The sequence below is a fragment of the Mesoplodon densirostris genome, chromosome 2, assembly GCF_025265405.1.
Source record: "Mesoplodon densirostris isolate mMesDen1 chromosome 2, mMesDen1 primary haplotype, whole genome shotgun sequence".
In the NCBI taxonomy this organism is placed as follows: domain Eukaryota; kingdom Metazoa; phylum Chordata; class Mammalia; order Artiodactyla; family Ziphiidae; genus Mesoplodon; species Mesoplodon densirostris.
Window position 1 is genome coordinate 39045071 of NC_082662.1, and position 17923 is coordinate 39062993.

At 45.8% G+C, this 17923-nt stretch overlaps 2 protein-coding genes across 2 annotated transcripts; one reads left to right on the forward strand and one right to left on the reverse strand.

The window, feature by feature from the left end:
* The first annotated feature begins 1146 nt into the window (after positions 1 to 1146).
* MMACHC (metabolism of cobalamin associated C) lies at positions 1147 to 5661 on the forward strand. The gene is made up of 4 exons (XM_060089719.1): positions 1147 to 1241; positions 3008 to 3202; positions 3929 to 4081; positions 4671 to 5661. Exons 1-4 carry the CDS (start codon positions 1161 to 1163, stop codon positions 5082 to 5084), a joined length of 843 nt encoding a protein of 280 aa, XP_059945702.1. The 5' UTR covers positions 1147 to 1160; the 3' UTR covers positions 5085 to 5661.
* On the reverse strand, positions 5139 to 17652 carry PRDX1 (peroxiredoxin 1). Its single transcript, XM_060089721.1, has 6 exons — positions 17604 to 17652; positions 15297 to 15413; positions 12882 to 13035; positions 11998 to 12120; positions 11540 to 11670; positions 5139 to 6744 (listed from the first exon to the last, which is right to left on the reverse strand). Exons 2-6 carry the CDS (start codon positions 15400 to 15402, stop codon positions 6659 to 6661), a joined length of 600 nt encoding a protein of 199 aa, XP_059945704.1. The 5' UTR covers positions 15403 to 15413; positions 17604 to 17652; the 3' UTR covers positions 5139 to 6658.
* Between the last annotated feature and the right edge of the window lie 271 nt (positions 17653 to 17923).

Below are 17923 nucleotides of genomic sequence, written 5' to 3' on the forward strand. Positions count from 1 at the left end.
GAGCTTGGACCCCTGACTGGGGAGGTAAGTAATGAGGGGAAATCCAGGTCCCAGTCAGGTCTCCTGCTGAGGGAATAAGGAAGGGACAAGTGCAAAGCCTATTGGGTGGGGGGGAATGTTTGTTCAGGAAAAGAAAAAGCTGGAATTTGGAAGGAATAATGGACGGCATAGGCACTGGAAAAAGGCAGATTCTGGAAAGAGAAAAGGCTGAGGGATAGGTAGAAAAAGGAACAATACCCGCGGTGGAGACTCCAAGGGGTTATAGCCTTTGCTACAAAAAAACAAATGTACAGGCCAATGAGTTCTGTCTTGCAGTCCCTTAACCCACATCCCCTAAACCAGAGGGCGGGGACTCAGGCGCCCCCTCACCTTAATCCTGGCCACATTTCCGTCAGTAGCATTGAGAAGCGCGTCGAGCTGCTCAGACCAGCTCAGGCTCCGACTCATAGCCTGCGGCAGAGCTCTGGCTCCCTGGCATCTTATGCCCTTGCTCTCCCAACTGTGGACACCCAAGGCACAGCTCAGGAAAGACCACAACGTCAGATCTAAAGAGGTGAGTGAGGGATGCAATAATAAAGGTAAGGATGCAGTATCAGACCAAAACTGCGCCTCTGGGACTAGTCAGGGGAGCAACGTCCTTGGGGAACTGGAGGAGAAGCGGGATGCCCTGATACGCAGATATGAGGTGGGAGTTGAAAGGTACCAAATCTTGGTTGAGACCTCTCCAGACGCACGACACTTGCACCATCACACCGAACCTGTGCCAGCGACCACTGCCGCCGCCCGGTTCAAACTTTACGGTAGGCCGGGAGAGCCCGACTTCGCGCTGGCCTCCACGGTGCCACTTGGGAAACTGAGTTCACCTCTACTGGAGACAGCTGGCGATGCAGGCTACCAAACAACGTTTCCCTGGAAGCAGCACGCGCAGTCACACCCCGACCGTGAAGCTTGCCGGGAAACCGAGTCTTTCTGCTTCTGTAGTGGCTGTCTCTAAGGACTGAATGAACTACTTATCCCAGGATGCATCGCGCAGAGCCAACGAAGTCCAGCTGCCGATCCCAGTAGTTCTTGGGAAATGGAGTCCAAGCTGCCTCAAAGCTTAACGTCCCGAGTTACCCTGAGACTCCATTCCCCAGCAGGCTCAGCGTGTAGCGTGCGCTATGGAACCGCAAGTCGCAGAGCTGAAGCAGAAGATTGAGGACACGTTGTGCCCTTTTGGCTTCGAGGTTTACCCCTTTCAGGTTGGTTTATCCCTACTGTGGTTTTAGGGCGAAGTGTATGGTTGGCTTCGGTGCCACCGGCGTGAGGCCCTGGAGTCCTCTGAACTTTCCCGAGCTCTTCTGGCCCCGTGTTCGTTTGACGTATCGGGACAGGGTCTCAACGGGCGCTTGGGGTAAACGGGTAGAGAACTGTTGCAGGTTTGTCCTTTTACCCTCATACAATGCCGGATTGATGAATAGGAGACACCATATGATCTAGTAACCCTGTGGCTTTGTCACCTACGTAATTTACAGAAAGAAAGGTACTGTGAGGCCAGAGTCATTTTGGAAGCTTCCCGAAGGAGTTGGGAGGAGGGCAAGGTCTGGAATGTTTGCATGGCTAGAATTTAGGTCATCTGATTAGCGAAGGGCATTCATGGTGTTGAACAAGCAAACAATTGGCTGGGTTGTTCCATCTACCAATAAAAGGTTACATTCATGATGTTGCCAGTCACCAGTGCTGAGCTGGGTATAGAAACTATACACTTGCCTGACACAGAAGTCTTGTTCATATAGGTCCATTTCCCCATATCCAGTGCCCCCTGCACTGAGCCCTGTGCTTGGAAACAAAGCTAAATCAACTCAGCTTGAGCCTTTTGCCTGATGCTTAAGAGGCAGCCCACTTCCAACTCTTCCACTGAGTGGCACACAGCAGTGCTGGGAGAGGATTATAGAGGAAGAGGTAGGTTGGATCTAGCCTCAGAGAGGCTTCCTTGTTAAAAATGGAGTTGAACTATATATGAAAAGATAGATCGGAACGTTATGTACATCCCAAATATCAGGAAGAGCTTGAGTAAAGGTGTTGAGGTAGTAGTGGTGGATGTCAGGTATGGGGGAGAGTGGGACTGCCTAGCTGGTGCAATCAGGTAGGCCTGGATAGGGGGAGCTATGGTATTGAACAGTGCCATATACAGCCCTGCCAGTCATCCTAAGCTCCTCCTTCTCTCACCTCCCTAGCTCCACATACAATCAGCCACTGAGACCTTTAGCAATCTGTCTCCTATCCCAGATCCATTCCCTTCCATTCAACCCATCTATGCTCTTGGTCCAGGCCACTATTTCTCATTTGAATTTCTGCAGTAACCTCCTCACTGTCACTTTGCCTCCATTCCATCCTCCACACTGCAGCCAGACTGATCTAAAACTGATCATGTCAGTTTACTCCTTAAATCTTCAATGGCTAGCCCCACATTGTCACCAAATTAGACCCATATTCCTCAATTTGGTAGTATTCAAGGCCAGTCACAGTTTTACTCCTACTGATCTCTCCAACCTTCTCTCCCTCTGCTCCCCTCTACAGATGCTTCACTTCTGTCAAACTAGACAATTTGCTATTCTCCAACTATGCCTTGCACTTTTTACCTCTGTTTACACTGGGACCTATTTAAAACACACACCAGATTCTCCCTCTCCACCTCAGCCTGTAAGTTTCCTTCCTAGCCTTAAAGACTCAGCTTCCAAGAAGCCTTTTCTAATTTGAGGGCCTTCACTGGCCCTGTTATTGCACTTACCACAATATAATCAATTTTTTTTGTCCTTAGTTTTTTATGAATTCTTTGCCTATTTTAACTCCCTGTCAGATTCAGATGCGCTCCCATAAACACACATCATACATCAGTAGAATTTCATTGATTAAATAAGATGGAGGCTGGGCAAGATGCATGAAGCCTTGAATGTGAAGCTAAGGTATGGGCCTGGCTAAGGCCTAAGTTGGCCCTCTTGTGTGGCCTGAATTTTCTCTGTTCCAGGTGGCATGGTACAATGCACTCCTGCCTCCAGCCTTCCACCTGCCCCTGCCAGGACCTACCCTGGCCTTCCTGGTACTCAGCACACCTGCCATGTTTGACCGGGCCCTCAAGCCCTTCCTGCAGAGCTGCCACCTCCAACCACTGACTGACCCTGTGGACCAGTGTGTGGCCTACCACCTGGGCCGTGTTAGAGAGGTGAGCAAGGCTGGCTGTAGCCTTCCCCAGCTTCAAAACCTGCATCTGCTTCCAGCTCCTCGAAGCTTAGTGCAGGATCTAGACCTGCCTAGGGCTAGAAACCACTTCCCAGGCAGAAGGGTATCCTAAAGCCAGCCTTGACAATGTGATCTCTCCCCATTCTGCCTTCTCACCCCAGGTTTGGCCACCTCCTCTAGCAGCCCCCCAGGTCTGAAACCAGTCTCACTCACCCTTCACTGATGGACAACTATATGATCAGATTTCCCTTGGCCTCCAAGCAAAATGGGAATAAGCCCAACATTCCCCACGCATCTCACTTTTCTTTGCCCTAGACCTGGAAGCTTTATGCTGTCTTTGGGGTCTTTTGAGGACAGAATACTCCCCCACTACACACTTTACATGTATACATACACACTTACACATACACTGGGTCTCCCCAAAGCTGGGCCATGTCTTCCTCCACACTGGGCCTCCAGAGGGCAGAGCCAAGTCACCCCTCATAAAGGTTTCTGAACAAGACTGTATTTCCCTTCAAACATGGGCCCTCCTAGACACAATATCGTTTTCTTCACGCTGGAGCCCCCAGCCCAACTCCCAAGTTTAAGGTCATGTTTCCCCTTTAAACATGACTTCTGAGGACAGGGCCGTGTTAACACAACTTAAGGATCTGTTGGACATGGTCATGATTCCTCTTGTGCTAAAAGCTTCCATCTTGTTCTCTATCAGAGCCTCCCAGAGATGCAAGTAGAAATCATCGCTGACTACGAGGTACACCCGAACCGGCGCCCCAAGATTCTGGCCCAGACAGCAGCCCATGTGGCAGGGGCAGCTTATTACTACCAACGACAGGATGTGGAGTCTGACCCCTGGGGAACCCAGGTCAGAGGGCAAATATGAATAGGGGCTGAGAAAGAAAAGGAAAGGAAAATCCCTCAAGATTTCAAGTCCCAGGAGTTCCCTGGTGGCCTAGTGTTTAGGATTCCATGGTTTCACTGCCATGGCCTGGGTTTATTACCTGGTTGGGGAACTGAGAATCCCGCAAACCACGAGGCACAGCCAAAAGATTTCAGGTGTCATTCTTCCACCTCCCCTGGGTAAAGGAATTGATGGGTACAATCCAGGACAAAGGTGCACCATGGTCAGGGGGGGTCTGGTTCCTAGGGACACATCACGTCAGAACTAGTCTGTTCTTAGTCTTTGTGATAGAATGGAGGGGGAAGAGCTGTGATTAGAGTGGTGAGACTGGGAAGGTGAAATTCAGCTCAAGGAACCTTTCCTTGTGGTCAGTGACTTCATGAAAAAAGTTGTCCAGGAGAGGGAATAGAGGAGTCCAAAGACTGACAGAGGCTTACATGTAGACTCAGAATGAGAAATGAGAATAAGTGAATAAACCTAGCTTGCATTGCTGGTAGCTGGATTTGGTGCCAAGACGACCTCCATGACTGTTTCTTTCTTACCCACTCCCCAGCACATATCAGGTGTGTGCATACATCCCAGATTTGGGGGCTGGTTTGCCATCCGAGGGGTGGTGCTGCTGCGAGGAATAGAGGTGCCGGATCTGCCACCCACAAAGCCCCTCGACTGTGTACCTGCAAGAGCGGACCGGATCACCCTGCTTGAACGCTTCAACTTCCATTGGCGTGACTGGACTTACCGGGATGCTGTGCCACCTCAAGAGCGCTACTCAGAAGAGCAGAAGGCCTACTTTTCCACTCCACCTGCCCAACGCTTGGCCTCACTGGGCTTGGCCCAGACCTCAGAGGAGCCTAGCTCTACATCCCAAGAGCTTCACTTCACCACATTCATACCCAGTAAGCCTCAGAATCCCAGCAGAGGCTGGCTCAGCCCCAGGGTCTCACCACCTGCATCCCCTGGCCCTTGATACCCTCCCCTCCCCTGTGGGATCCTCATTTATGACAGTGGCACCTGCTGGGACTTATTTGGCTAGACAAGATTTTATTGGGTACAAGATGATGTTTTGTTTTGTTTTGCTTTTTGCGGTACACGGGCCTCTCACTGTTGTGGCCTCTCCCGTTGCTCCGGACACGCAGGCTCAGCAGCCATGGCTCACAGGCCCAGCCATGTGGGATCTTCCCGGACCGGGGCACGAACCCGTGTCCCCTGCATCGGCAGGCGGACTCTCAATCACTGCACCACCAGGGAAGCCCCAAGATGATCATTTTTGATAAAGAATTATAGTAGAGATCTTAAATGAAGATAACAAGGCTTAAAGAAGTTTAGTCAAAAGACCAAAGCAGATCCAGACTTGCCACCTGCCTTGGAATATGGATTACCTGTTACCATTTCTCTGCAGTGCTTCAAGATGCTACATGTTACAGGGCTTAAGAAGCAACTATCCCCTAAATAACGGTACCTGCCTCAGAGGATTATTATGGAGACTGAATAAATATGAAATAGTGCCTGGCATATAAGCTATTATTAAAGGCCCCAGGAATCCTATACTGCTGCTCATAGTTCTTGCTTGTCTGAATACTGGAAGGGTAGGTAGGTTGGGGTAGCCATGTCTGGAAGGTGTCTAGAAGGGTACCACATGATATACAGGATTCTCAGCCCTGAATCTGCCCTAGCCTCAAGAGCCCAGGAGGAATCCACCTTTGCCCCACTGACAACCCTCCCTCAGGACAATGATATGAGGATAAGAACTACCCTTAAATCAAGGATGGAAACCCAGGGAAGCCAAGAGGTGCTCAGCACTGTGCTTCTGACACAGACAGCCTCTACCCTATGAACACCAGCACTGTGTGTGTCTCCCCCTCCCCCTTTTAGTTCCAAAGGTACTGAAGCCTCTAACTCTGATCTTTTTACAGAACCAGTACCAGGCATTTATCAGAAGAGGCCAAGCTTCAGGTTTTCATACAGCCCTCCCAGTAGTGTAAAAGTAAATGTCAGTAATCTCATTGGGCTCTTAACCTGCAACCCAGCCTATAGCATAAATTGCAGTGCCTTGGCCAGTACTGTAGTAGGCCTTGCTCTTCTCCAGATATGGTGAAATGAAACACCTTGCTTCGAGGTCCATTCTCTGTATCTACTTGCATTTCCCCTCAATATAATTTCCTGATTCTGAGGCACTCTCACACCTCATTTTCCCCTAAAGAGGGAAAGCAAAAAGTAAATTCCTCTTACACTCAAAGGCTAATGTCCCCCTAAAATAAAGAATCAACAAGGTCTCAGCTCAAGTTTAATCAAACTACAAAAGACTGAAAGTGATACCCTACTACTATACACATCAGTTTGCCTGCCCCATAATACAGCTCAGGCCATTCCCTCCAGAGGAAGAAAGGCTGGCCTCCCCAACCCCTGCAGGAAAGGCCTGTCCTGTCCCACACCACATCTGGGCTGAGTGCAAGGTCTTGTGTTTTAAGCATAACAATAGTACAAAAGAGGTTTTGTTCTCATGGCCACCTACTGCAGCCTGGCCCTAAAATGGCCCAGTGCTCACTTCTGCTTAGAGAAATATTCTTTGCTCTTCTGGACATCAGGCTTGATGGTATCACTGCCAGGCTTCCAGCCAGCTGGGCACACTGCAAGAGAAAGGGTACTAATTAATAACCTGATCAGTGGTGAGCTCCACCCTCCCAAGGACAATTGGATGCCTCAAAACCAAATCTGAGCCCTAAAGAGTTTCAACATTCAGGCACCAGGAAGCCCACCCTGCAGTCTGAGATCACTCAGCCTTTTAGTACAAAACTATAAATATGTAATTTAATCCTCACCAGAGCCCTAATTACTATGATACCTAATTTGTTCACAGAGTAACTGAAATTTAAAGAAATTAAGTAACAGCTTCAACTTTATACTTTGTTCTAAAAATAATCTGTCTAAAGCATGTACGGCAAAATATTACGATTTTGTTAACGGTAGTAGGTAAATGGGTATACATATGTTCTCTGTAATTTTATGTATGCTTCAAAAATGCACCTTTTGAAAAATAAGCTTAAATGCTCTTCAACAGATGGTGCTGGAACAGCTGGATTTCCACATGTAAAACAACGAAATTCGACATCTATTCATACCATACACAAAAAATATACTCGCAAATGGAACAACAGCCTACATATGAGCTAAAACCATAAACTCTTTGAAGAAAACAAAGGGTGGTCAAACTTCATGACCTTAGATTTGGAAATGTACTCTTAGATATGATACTGAAAACACAAACAACAGTAAAAAAACATAAGGTAAATTGGACTTGATTGACATTAAGGACTTCTGTAGATTAAAGGACATTATGAAGCGAGTGAAGACAACCCACAGAATGGGAAAAAATATTTATAAATCCTATCTGATAAGGGATTAATAGCCAAAATTGAAATCCGGAACTCCCACAGTTCAACAGATAACCCAATTCAAAAGTGGGCAAAGGACTTGAAAAAAGACATATCTCCAAAGATATACAAATGGTCAAATAAACATATGAAAATATGCCATCACTAGTCAAAACTACAATGAGATACCACTTCACATCCCCTAGGATGGCTATAGTTTAACAAAAAAAAAAAAGGAAAGTAAATGTTGGGAAGGATGTAAAGAACCCTTGGTATTGCTGCTGGGAATGTAAAATGGTGCATGTGCTGTGGAAAACAGTTTGGCAGTTCCTCAAGAATCTACACATAGAATTATCATGTGACCCAGCAATTCTACTCCTATATATAGCCTCAAAGTAACTGGAAACAAGGATTCAGACACCAGTTCACCAATATTTTAGCAATATTATTCACAATAGCCAAAAGGTGCAAACAACCTGTTAACCTGTTAACGGATGGATAGACCTAACATTGTGTGTGTGTGTGTGTGTGTGTGTGTGTGTGTGTGTGTGTGTGTGTGTGTGTGTGTGTGTGTGTGTGTGTGTGTGTGTGTGTGTGTGTGTGTGTGTGTGTGTGTGTATCAGAATATTATTCAGCCTTTAAAAAGAATAATGTTCTGATGCATGCTACAGCCTGGATAAACCTTGAAAACATTACGCTAGGTGAAAGAAACCAAATACAAATGGATAAATACTGTATGATTTCACTCACATGAAATACCTAGAATAGGCAAATTCATAGACACAGAAAGTAGAAGTTACCAAAGGCTGGAGGGAAAGGGGAATGGTAAGTTATTGCTTCATGGTTACTACTGCCTGTTTGGGATGATGAAAAAGAGAAACAGTGGTGACAGATGTACACCACTGTGAATGTAATTAATGCCACTGAATTATGCACTTAAAAAGGTAAATTATATATAACCACAATAAAAATTGATTAAAAAAAACCTTAAGTGACTTGCCCCCATACCCAAAAAAATATAAGCTAAAAAATGACAAAGCTAGGACTGTGTAAACCCTAACACTAAGCTGCTTCTTCCCTCTAGCAGCCCTTCAGAGATCTGAAAGCAGCAAGCAGTTTGCCTTCTCAGTGTTCCTTAACTCTGCCAAACAAGAATGCCTGAAATAAGGGGCAGGACCTCCACAAAAGGTCCTGCTTGTTTCACTAAGTAACTGCCTGCTATACCCTGGTAAGCAAAAGGTCCAAGTTTGAATCTTTCGCACACTTTATGCAGAAAAGCATAACCTTTCAACCTTTCCAACGATCCTAAGTTAGCAATGCTCCTTGGGCAAACCTGAGGAAAGTGAGGCAAGGGAACCAATCTCTGATTTTCCACTCTATTTGCTGTTTGGTCTTCTAGGAAGCATGTAGTCAGCAAAGCCCAGTAATGGAGCAGCAAAAATCTCACTTGCTCGGGTGAGAGAGGGGAAGCCCCTTTCAGTCCAAGGATGTCACAGCCTCAGATGTCAGACACTGCAAACAGCAGTCTGGGAACAAGGTATGGATGGAACAAGCACTAAATGGCAAACCCAGCTGCTTTACAAAATCTCCATTTGATTGTTACACAGTCATTGGCTTTAGTGGCACCAAAGGATTAGAACACAGGTCCTAAACATAAACAAGCTTCCAAGAATAAAAAGCAACATAAAAGCAGAGACCAGACCCAGAGCCACCCCATAGTTTGCCAGCAAGGAAACCAAAGATTCTTCTGTCCAGAAATACAAATGATACAAAGATAGGAGGAATAATGAACCAGAAAGAAGGACCTTGACAATTTAGTCTCCTTGGCACTAAAGCCTCTTGGCACTTAAGACTGTACCAATAATTAATGACAGGACAGAAAGATCCACACTTGGATGTTTCACTCATACCCAACAGTGCTGGTTTTTCAGGATCAATATGGAGCCCAGAAGAACTGGCTGAGTCCCACATTTACCAGCTTTCAAGTGCAGCTGAAGTACCACAACTCTCGCCAACACAGAAGGCCCTAAACAATGACTTTTTCAGCATTTTAAATTACCTAAGAAAAGGAGGGCTTTGAATTTGGATCCCAGTTCCACCATTAACTATGAATATATGCCGTGTTTAAATATTGGTTTATTTGTCCTTAAAAATAGGAACATAGGATTTTTTCAGTAAAAAATTTCTCTGTGGTATTTGTCAGTTCCACCCTTCTCTCTGCTAAAATGTAATGTAGTTTACTTAAAGACCGCTCCCCTGCAAAAAAGTGTAAAATTCAAGATCAAAAAAAATTTTTAGGTAAAAATAGGAACATAGGATATACAAACATAAGGTCATTATGTTGTACACCTGAAAATAATATGATGTTATATGTCAATTATATCTGTTTTAAAAATAGGAATGCAGGGTTATTTGTCAAATAAACAACACATGATGACAGCACCTCATATAGACTGCTTGGTTGGTATTTACATGCTCTCAAGTGGGAACTATCATATTATAAGCCATAAAAGGCTGCGCACAGAAAGCTGTGCCTGTTCTAATGGGATGGGAAGCAGCAGAGAACAAGAGTGTGAAGAAGCAAGCTTCAGAGTCATGAAAGCTTGGGTTCAAGAGTCTATGCAAGGTCCTAGCAAAGTCCAGTAAAGGGCCGACTTGGCCACTCCACAGCGCCTTCCGTCTTTGTACTGAACTTCATTCTCCACCAGAGGGCAGTCTCAGCAGCTGTCTGCTCCTTTAATCCAGAGTAAAGCCCACACATGCTTTTCTGCAAATGGTGCCTTCTGATTCCCATTACCTATTAGCCTTCCACTCTAGTCAAGCTAGCACTTTTGGGTCCCCCAAACTAACACCACTAATCCAGACTCTTAACTTCCACCTCCTTTAACTCACAAGGTCAGAGCTGAAATGAGCCTTAGAGAGCTAGTCGGAACTACTTATCTTCTAGAGAAAGAAAATGAGATGTAATAAGACAAGAAATTTGTCCAAGTCCACCTGTGCACTTGATATCAGTAGCACTTGATCACAACCATCTTACCCTCAATCATATTAAGCTGGGGTGGGGGTGGGGTTCAAGATCCCCTCCCCCTACATACCCAGCACCTGCAGCAGACGGAGGAGCTGAGTTCTTAAAACTCAACCCAGTTGGGATAAGGTTATCTCATTCCAACAACAACTACACTGGGCGGAGGTGGGGAGCTGTCAGAAGCTACAGGCTTATAAACTCAAAGGCTGGGAGCAAGTAGTTCAGGACTTTATCAAAACACTGCAATGAGAGAATATATAAGGAGAGAAGGGCTAGAGCAGTAAGAAAGACCTGCACTCTAGCAAATGCTAGATAAAAACCGTAAATTAAATCTACTCGGTCATGTTCAGACTCACAAAAACATCGTCTTTCATCCTCAAACTTCTAACGAAGAACCTTGGTATTTCATCTCAAACCCTTCAGCCCTAACCCCTCCTTCCTTAAAAAAATTTTTATATTGAGCATATATATAGTTTGGTATTTGTTGATTGTAAGTCTTACAAATACAAACACACTGCACCAACAGAATGGATTTTTAAAAGATAAAAATATATTAACTGTTTCTACCTACTGTCTTTGGATAAGTTATCGTAGTCCTATTTTCATTTCCATTTTCCAAAACTGGTTGGACATTACCCCAATGAAACAAATATGGTCTACAGGGATTAAGCTCTCCCCCCAGTAAATACTTGTCAAGAGCGGCATGGTTCATGTCTAGGTGTGATTCCCAGCCTTTTGTTTTGCCCTTAACACACCTATGGGATCCTCCTATACTCTTTTAATAAATTGAATCTGCAGCAGTGAGCGATACTAAATAATCAGGGGAGAAGCTGGGAATATGCGGTTGGAACAAGAAGCCTTTATATTCTCCTCCCCAGGCTTTTCCACTGCCCCACCCCCACAACCCACTATAATCTAGAGATGGCAACTTCTTCAAGAGACATAATCACCCTTTTCTTATCTGGTAGACTTTGTTCCTCCCATCTTTCCCACTCCGCTGTCCTGTCACGAGGCAGACTGACTTACCTTCCCCATGTTTGTCAGTAAACTGGAAGGCCTGAACTAGTCTCAGTGTCTCATCCACAGAACGGCCAACAGGAAGGTCATTTATGGTGATCTGTCGAAGGATACCTTTATCATCAATAATAAAAAGGCCCCTGGAAAAAAGTATTAAAGGTTTGAGAGAGACAGTACAGTTTTAGAAACTGCTTTCTTAGAATAGAGAAGAAATGGAAATAGGCTGGTCTCCCACACTTGCACTGGCCTTCCCCTTAGGCCCAGCATAAAAGAATGAAATGAAACCATCATGCCATACACCTTAAACTTACACAGTGATGTCTATCAATTATTTCTCAATACAACAGGAAAAAAAATGAAATGAGGAAAAAAAACTCCACAGATCAGGGCTCTACCTTTCAAATAAAAGGTCCTCAGCCAATCAGATAATTCTCCTGATGACTGTCAGCCCCCCAGCAGGTATATACCTGAATGAGATGCCTTCATCAGCCTTTAAGACCCCATAGTCCTGAGCAATGGTGCGCTTGGGGTCTGATATCAAGGGAATGTTCATGGGTCCCAGTCCTCCTTGTTTCCTGGGTGTGTTGATCCTACAGCAAAAAGCACACATACAATCACATTCATTCAAACTCTTGTGTAGCAAAAGCATTAACTATAACTATTCCTTCTCCTGTCCAACATTCCTAATCTAACTCCCCGGAAAACTTCAAACTTTTTCCAGCAGTAAAATAACGGGCTGAGGACAGTTAAGGTCACCAGGGTACACTCAGCTGTAATCCAAGCTGCTTTTCCTCTGCTGCCAGGCGGTAAGAACAAGAGAAATCAGAGCATTTGTACTCCTTCTATGAGGAGCCAGAAATCAATACTTGAGAAAGTCTATTGCCAAAGCCTCCCAGTCCCAGTTGCTGCTTAATTTAAAAGTCCAGGGCTTCCCTGGTGGCGCAGTGGTTGAGAGTCCGCCTGCCAATGCAGGGGACACGGGTTCGTGCCCCAGTCGGGGAAGATACCACATGCCGCGGAGCGGCTGGGCCCGTGAGCCATGGCCGCTGAGCCTGCGCGTCCGGAGCCTGTGCTCCGCAATGGGAGAGGCCACAACAGTGAGAGGCCCGCCTACCGCAAAAAAAAAAAAAAAAAAAAAAAAAAAAAAAAAAAAAAAGTCCATATGCCTGGACTTCCCTGGTGGTACAGTGGTTAAGACTCTGCGCTTCCACTGCAGGGGGCACAGGTTCCATCCCTGGTCGGGGAATTAAGATCCCACATGCCACACAGTGCAGCCAAAAAATAATAATAATAGTAATAATTAAAAAAAAAAAAAAAAAAAACTCCACACCAAATGGACCAAGAGGTTTACCATGCCAGGTGACAGAAGTGAGAATCCACAGAAGCACCAATCACTTGGCAGTTGAGTTTCTTAAATTCTTCTGCCCTATCACTGAAAGCAATGATTTCCGTGGGGCACACAAAGGTGAAGTCAAGAGGGTAAAAGAAGAACACAACATATTTTCCTGGGAGGAAAAAAAAAGCCCAAGTTAGCCTTTGAAACAGACTTCCTGGGACTTCCCTGGTGGCACAGTGGTTAAGAATCCACCTGCCAATGCAGGGGACACGGGTTTGAGCCCTGGTCTGGGAAGATCCCTTATGCCGCAGAGCAACTAAGCCCATGTGCCACAACTACTCAAGCCCGCATGCCTAGAGCCCGTGCTTGGCAACAAGAGAAGCCCCCACTCTCTGCAACTAGAGAAAGCCCATGTGCAGCAACGAAAACCCAACGCAGCCATAGATAAGTAAATAAATGTATTAAAAAAAAAGAAAAGAATCAGACTTCCTTGCCTTATAGAGAATGTAAACCTGAAGACATTCTCCTAGGGAAAAAAGAAGCCTTTTTAAGTTGATGGCAGACACATTTGTTAAAATGCCAAGATGCTCAACAGAGAAGACTCCTTGCAGCTGTCAGAACCTCTTCCACAAGAAAAAGTTCTTCCAGTTTCCATACTTTATTTTCCTGCCTCCATGTTAGCTGCCAACTACAGATAAACACTGTTCCGTCTAATTTTGATCTTTGGACAGTTAAAATCAGCACAAACACCAAGTCCTCCAGTGAAGAAAAAAAGCAAAGATGCCATTATCTACTGGACGGTCTAATGCCAATGCTTATATAATCAGTGCCCAGAAAGAGCTGAATTGCTGCATTCTCTGCTGCAAGGCAATAAGACCAACAAGAGAAAGTCAGAACCTCTGCAATTCTTCCACAAAGAACCACAGTAATGCGATGGATAAGATTTGTTTATTTATTTATTTAGGCTGCATGGGGTCTTCCTTGCAGTGTGCACGGGCTTCACTCTAGTTGTAGTGTGCAGGCTCTGTAGTTGTGGCGAATGGGCTTAGGTTGCCCCGCAGCATGCCCGCGGCATGTGGGATCTTAGTTTCCCGACTGGGGATTGAACCCACGTCCCCTGCACTGGAAGGGGGACTCAACCACTGGACCACCAGGGAAGTCTCTGATGGCTAAGGTTTAAGTGATCACCTGAATAACCACAGACATGTTTCAAACAAGCCTGACAGGACAAGCAAAGAAACAATTTATAAGGCAAAAGTTCCAAAAATTCTCCTGGTAGGTAACAGAATTTCTAGTTGCAATTTTATGAAACTCATTCTGACTACCAATTGGAAGTATTCTAGATCTTCAACCTGAGGGCAGCTTCTCACTATACCTAATGGGCTGAGCTATTTGGAACAATTCCAAATATTCACTTATTTCCAGATAGCAACAATGTTTGAAAGTCAAAAACAAGCAGGTCCTTTTGACATTCACTTTGAAAGCCAAAATCACTATAAACACACTCACCTAAACAACCTTCCTCAGCGGCTTTGCCTAACAAGCTACAGCAGGTCAAGCCCTGGAGGGCACACAATAGCTCTTCCTAAACCTCATCTCATGCCTTTGCCCTTGGGCCAGGGTTACCTCCCTATGGTGCTATACTTACCTTGTTTGCCAGGAGGAGCTTCTCTCCATAGGGCCCCACTTATCTGCTCTCATTCCAACCAATATGTGTAATTTGTTAAGAAACCTAGTCACAGGTTCTACCCAAAAGCTGACTCTAGGAACCAACTGTTACACCACCAAGAAAGGTATACTTGACACCTGAGTTTCAGGTTTGCATTCTAAGGAATTTGTATTTTCAATTGTCCCAGAAGACCCTGCTGCTCCATGACTGCAAAGTAAAAAGAGCCTCATTAGAACTTGCTAGGTGTCTACTTGAAACTATTTAACAGAAAGGAGTTATTCTAATTGTGACATCAATTTTTCTCTGGGGGCAAAACAGTCAAGGGAATGTGCCTAAGCCCTCTGCCTAATACAGCAATCATGACACACATATTTCTTAAACTGAACTGAATATACAGTCTCACAGTTCCAAAGACTTTAGCTCTGAGACTTTAAATTGTTGAAGGCCTTTTATAACACGATAATGAGAATATCTCCAATAATATAACTGAGGAGCAATACTGGGAAAATAATAAAGATATATGTCCAGACATAATGAAACACGTGCTTTCTCCAGAAGCAGTTTGGACTTAGGATATCTACCCTATGTTCACTGATGATAATCACCACTTCAATTCAATGGGAAGACAAAGCCTCTTACCCTAAAGACACAGGAGATATAAAAATCATTTTACAATCAAATATGACAAGAGATACAGAAAATGAACAAGCCATCCCTAGATTGTAACATAATTCCACATTAATGAACCTAACTACTCTTACCTTTGTAGTCAGATAGGCTGATATCTTTGAACTGACCATCTGGCATTACAGCAGTTGCTTTGAACTGGGGGGCATGGTGCCCAATTTTGGCATGTCCTGAAGACATATTGCGATCAGCTGGAAAAGAGGAAGTCAATTAGAAACAAGCCTTACTTTTCTAGATAACCAGCAACTTTCATCTACTTAGAGAATTAGCTGTAGAAAGTGTCCAGTGATGCTGAACATACAATAACATTTGTTTGTATTTATTTATTTGGCTGTGCCGGGTCTTCGTTGCAGAGTGAGGGATCTTTAGTTGCGGCACGCAGGATCTTTAGTTGCAGTACACAGGATCCTTAGTTGTGGCACGCAGGATCTAGTTGCCTGACCAGGGATCAAACCCGGGCCCCCTGCATTGGGAGTGTGGAGTCTTAACCATTGGACCACCAGGGAAGTTCCTACATTAACTTTTATAATAGTAAGAAGCATGAACCAAGCTTTCCAACTTTTCAAACAAAAATATTACACACCTCTGAATCTCAGCTCTGTTTTCATTTTTTTTGTATTGTGCATTTGAAGTTTATTTTTTTTGCGGTACGCGGGCCTCTCACCGCTGTGGCCTCTCCCATTGCAGAGCACAGGCTCCGGACGAGCAGGCTCAGCGGCCATGGTTCACGGGCCCAGCCGCTCCGCGGCATGTGGGATCCTCCCGAACCGGGGCACAAACCCGTGTCCCCTGCATCGGCAGGCAGCCTCTCAACCACTGCGCCACCAGGGAAGCCCCCGAAGTTTATTTTTGTTTTTATTTTTTTACCTTTTATTGGAGTACAGTTGATTTACAATGTTATGTTTTCATTTTAAAATGGAAATTTCTCTATCAATTGGAGTAAACTCTTACTGTTCCTGAACCATCATTCGTACAATTACATTTTCTTCTGTATTTTCATTACACACACGCAGAGAGAGAAAGAGGTGGAAACTCTCAAACCTGGACGCAAATGCACAATGCCATAAACACTGAGCACCTGCCTCCCAGAAGCTGCCATGCTGCCCTTTCCCTGGACTGCACCTCCATCTGCCTTCAGAATGTGGTAAGCACACTTTGACCTTTCTCCAGATAGATTTGCCCAAGACAGCACACACCCTAAAGCCAATCCAACTTTTTCAGGACACAAGACCAAGATTTATGGCATCGCCTCTATTTCAAAATTCTAGGTGTTATATTTAAGGCCCAGAAGTCCTTTCAAAAGTGGGTTTCTTACCTCGGGGCCAAGATCCTGGGGCAGTAATAAGTAGAACAAGAGTCAATTTATTGCCAAAGAGTAATGTTACACTGGATTCACCCAGGTCAAGACCAAAATAAGAAGTTAAGATTTAACCCAGTAAGCCATCAGTTTGAAAGCGCCAAGAAACTAACTTTTCAAGTCCCAAGTTCTTGGTTCATAATACCACAACCAAAAGAAACGTTGTAAGCATCGATTGACACCATCTTTTTACTGCTTAACACCTTTAATAGCAAACCAAAAAACCAACCAGCAAGGCACAAAGCAACTTGGCAACCAAACACTGGATGTGACCCTAACATAAATGGCTTTCTTGTCCAAACCTGATTTTCCAGGGGGCCCCCACGACCACTAAAGCACAACCAATGGTGGGGAATGGGAAGCTGCTGGACTTCCAGTTGGTGTGTCCCCTTCAGGAAATCTCCTCTTGAACTTCCCTGGAGGAAGCCACTCCCCAAAAACTCACTTCAGGTACTCTCCCTGCCACTCCCATCATCACCCCCCACCCTAGCACTTAAGAAAGCACCAGCAGATGAGTGCGCAGTCTTCACCGAGGGCATTTAGGATCACCACAAACCCATTCTACAGATAGAGAACTAAAGACGGAAAACGGAATCTTAGTATCTGAAGCTCCACTGCTAGTCACAGCTCAGGACCGAGAACAGCCTTTCCCCCTAATACACGACGGACAGACGAGTATCCTCAGTTTCTAATCAGTTTGCAGATCCACTCTAGAACCTTCCCCCACACACCCGCAGGAAACCCCATCACGACCAAGCCATGCCAAGCAATCAGCGCCCTCTACTTTGGTTGCCGGGGGAAGAGGATACTCAAGCCGCCGTTAGCCTCGGGTTTCAACCACGTCCCCGCACCCACAAGGGGGTCCAACGTGAGGGCCACCTCGCCCGGCCACCTTCTCCGTCAGAGAACCCCAGTTGAGCTAGGCAGGCTCCGGGGAGGGGGAGGAGGAGGAGAAGGAGGAAAAGGCGACGAGTGGGGCATGGGGCCATGCGGTCCGCAGAGGCCGCGCTGCCCATATACTCACCACTCCTCACAAGGCACAAAGGACAGTCAGGAAGCACACACGCAAACCGTGCGCGGGGCGCCGGCTTTTATAGCCTGTAAGGCTCTCGCGAGAGTCAGGGCTGGCCAGGGGCGCGGGCGGAGGAGAGGGAAGGGGGGGGAATCTGGCCCGAGCACCGCCCCGACCCAGCGCGCCCCGCCAGTATGACTCAGCGCTTTCCCTCCCTGGGGGCGGCCTCGCGGACTACCAATCCCCCCCGCGCCGCCGAGGTTTGAGGCGTTCTTTTGATCACTTCCAAATCCGAACGCCTCCGCCTTGCCCTTAAGGCCTGAACCAGAGTA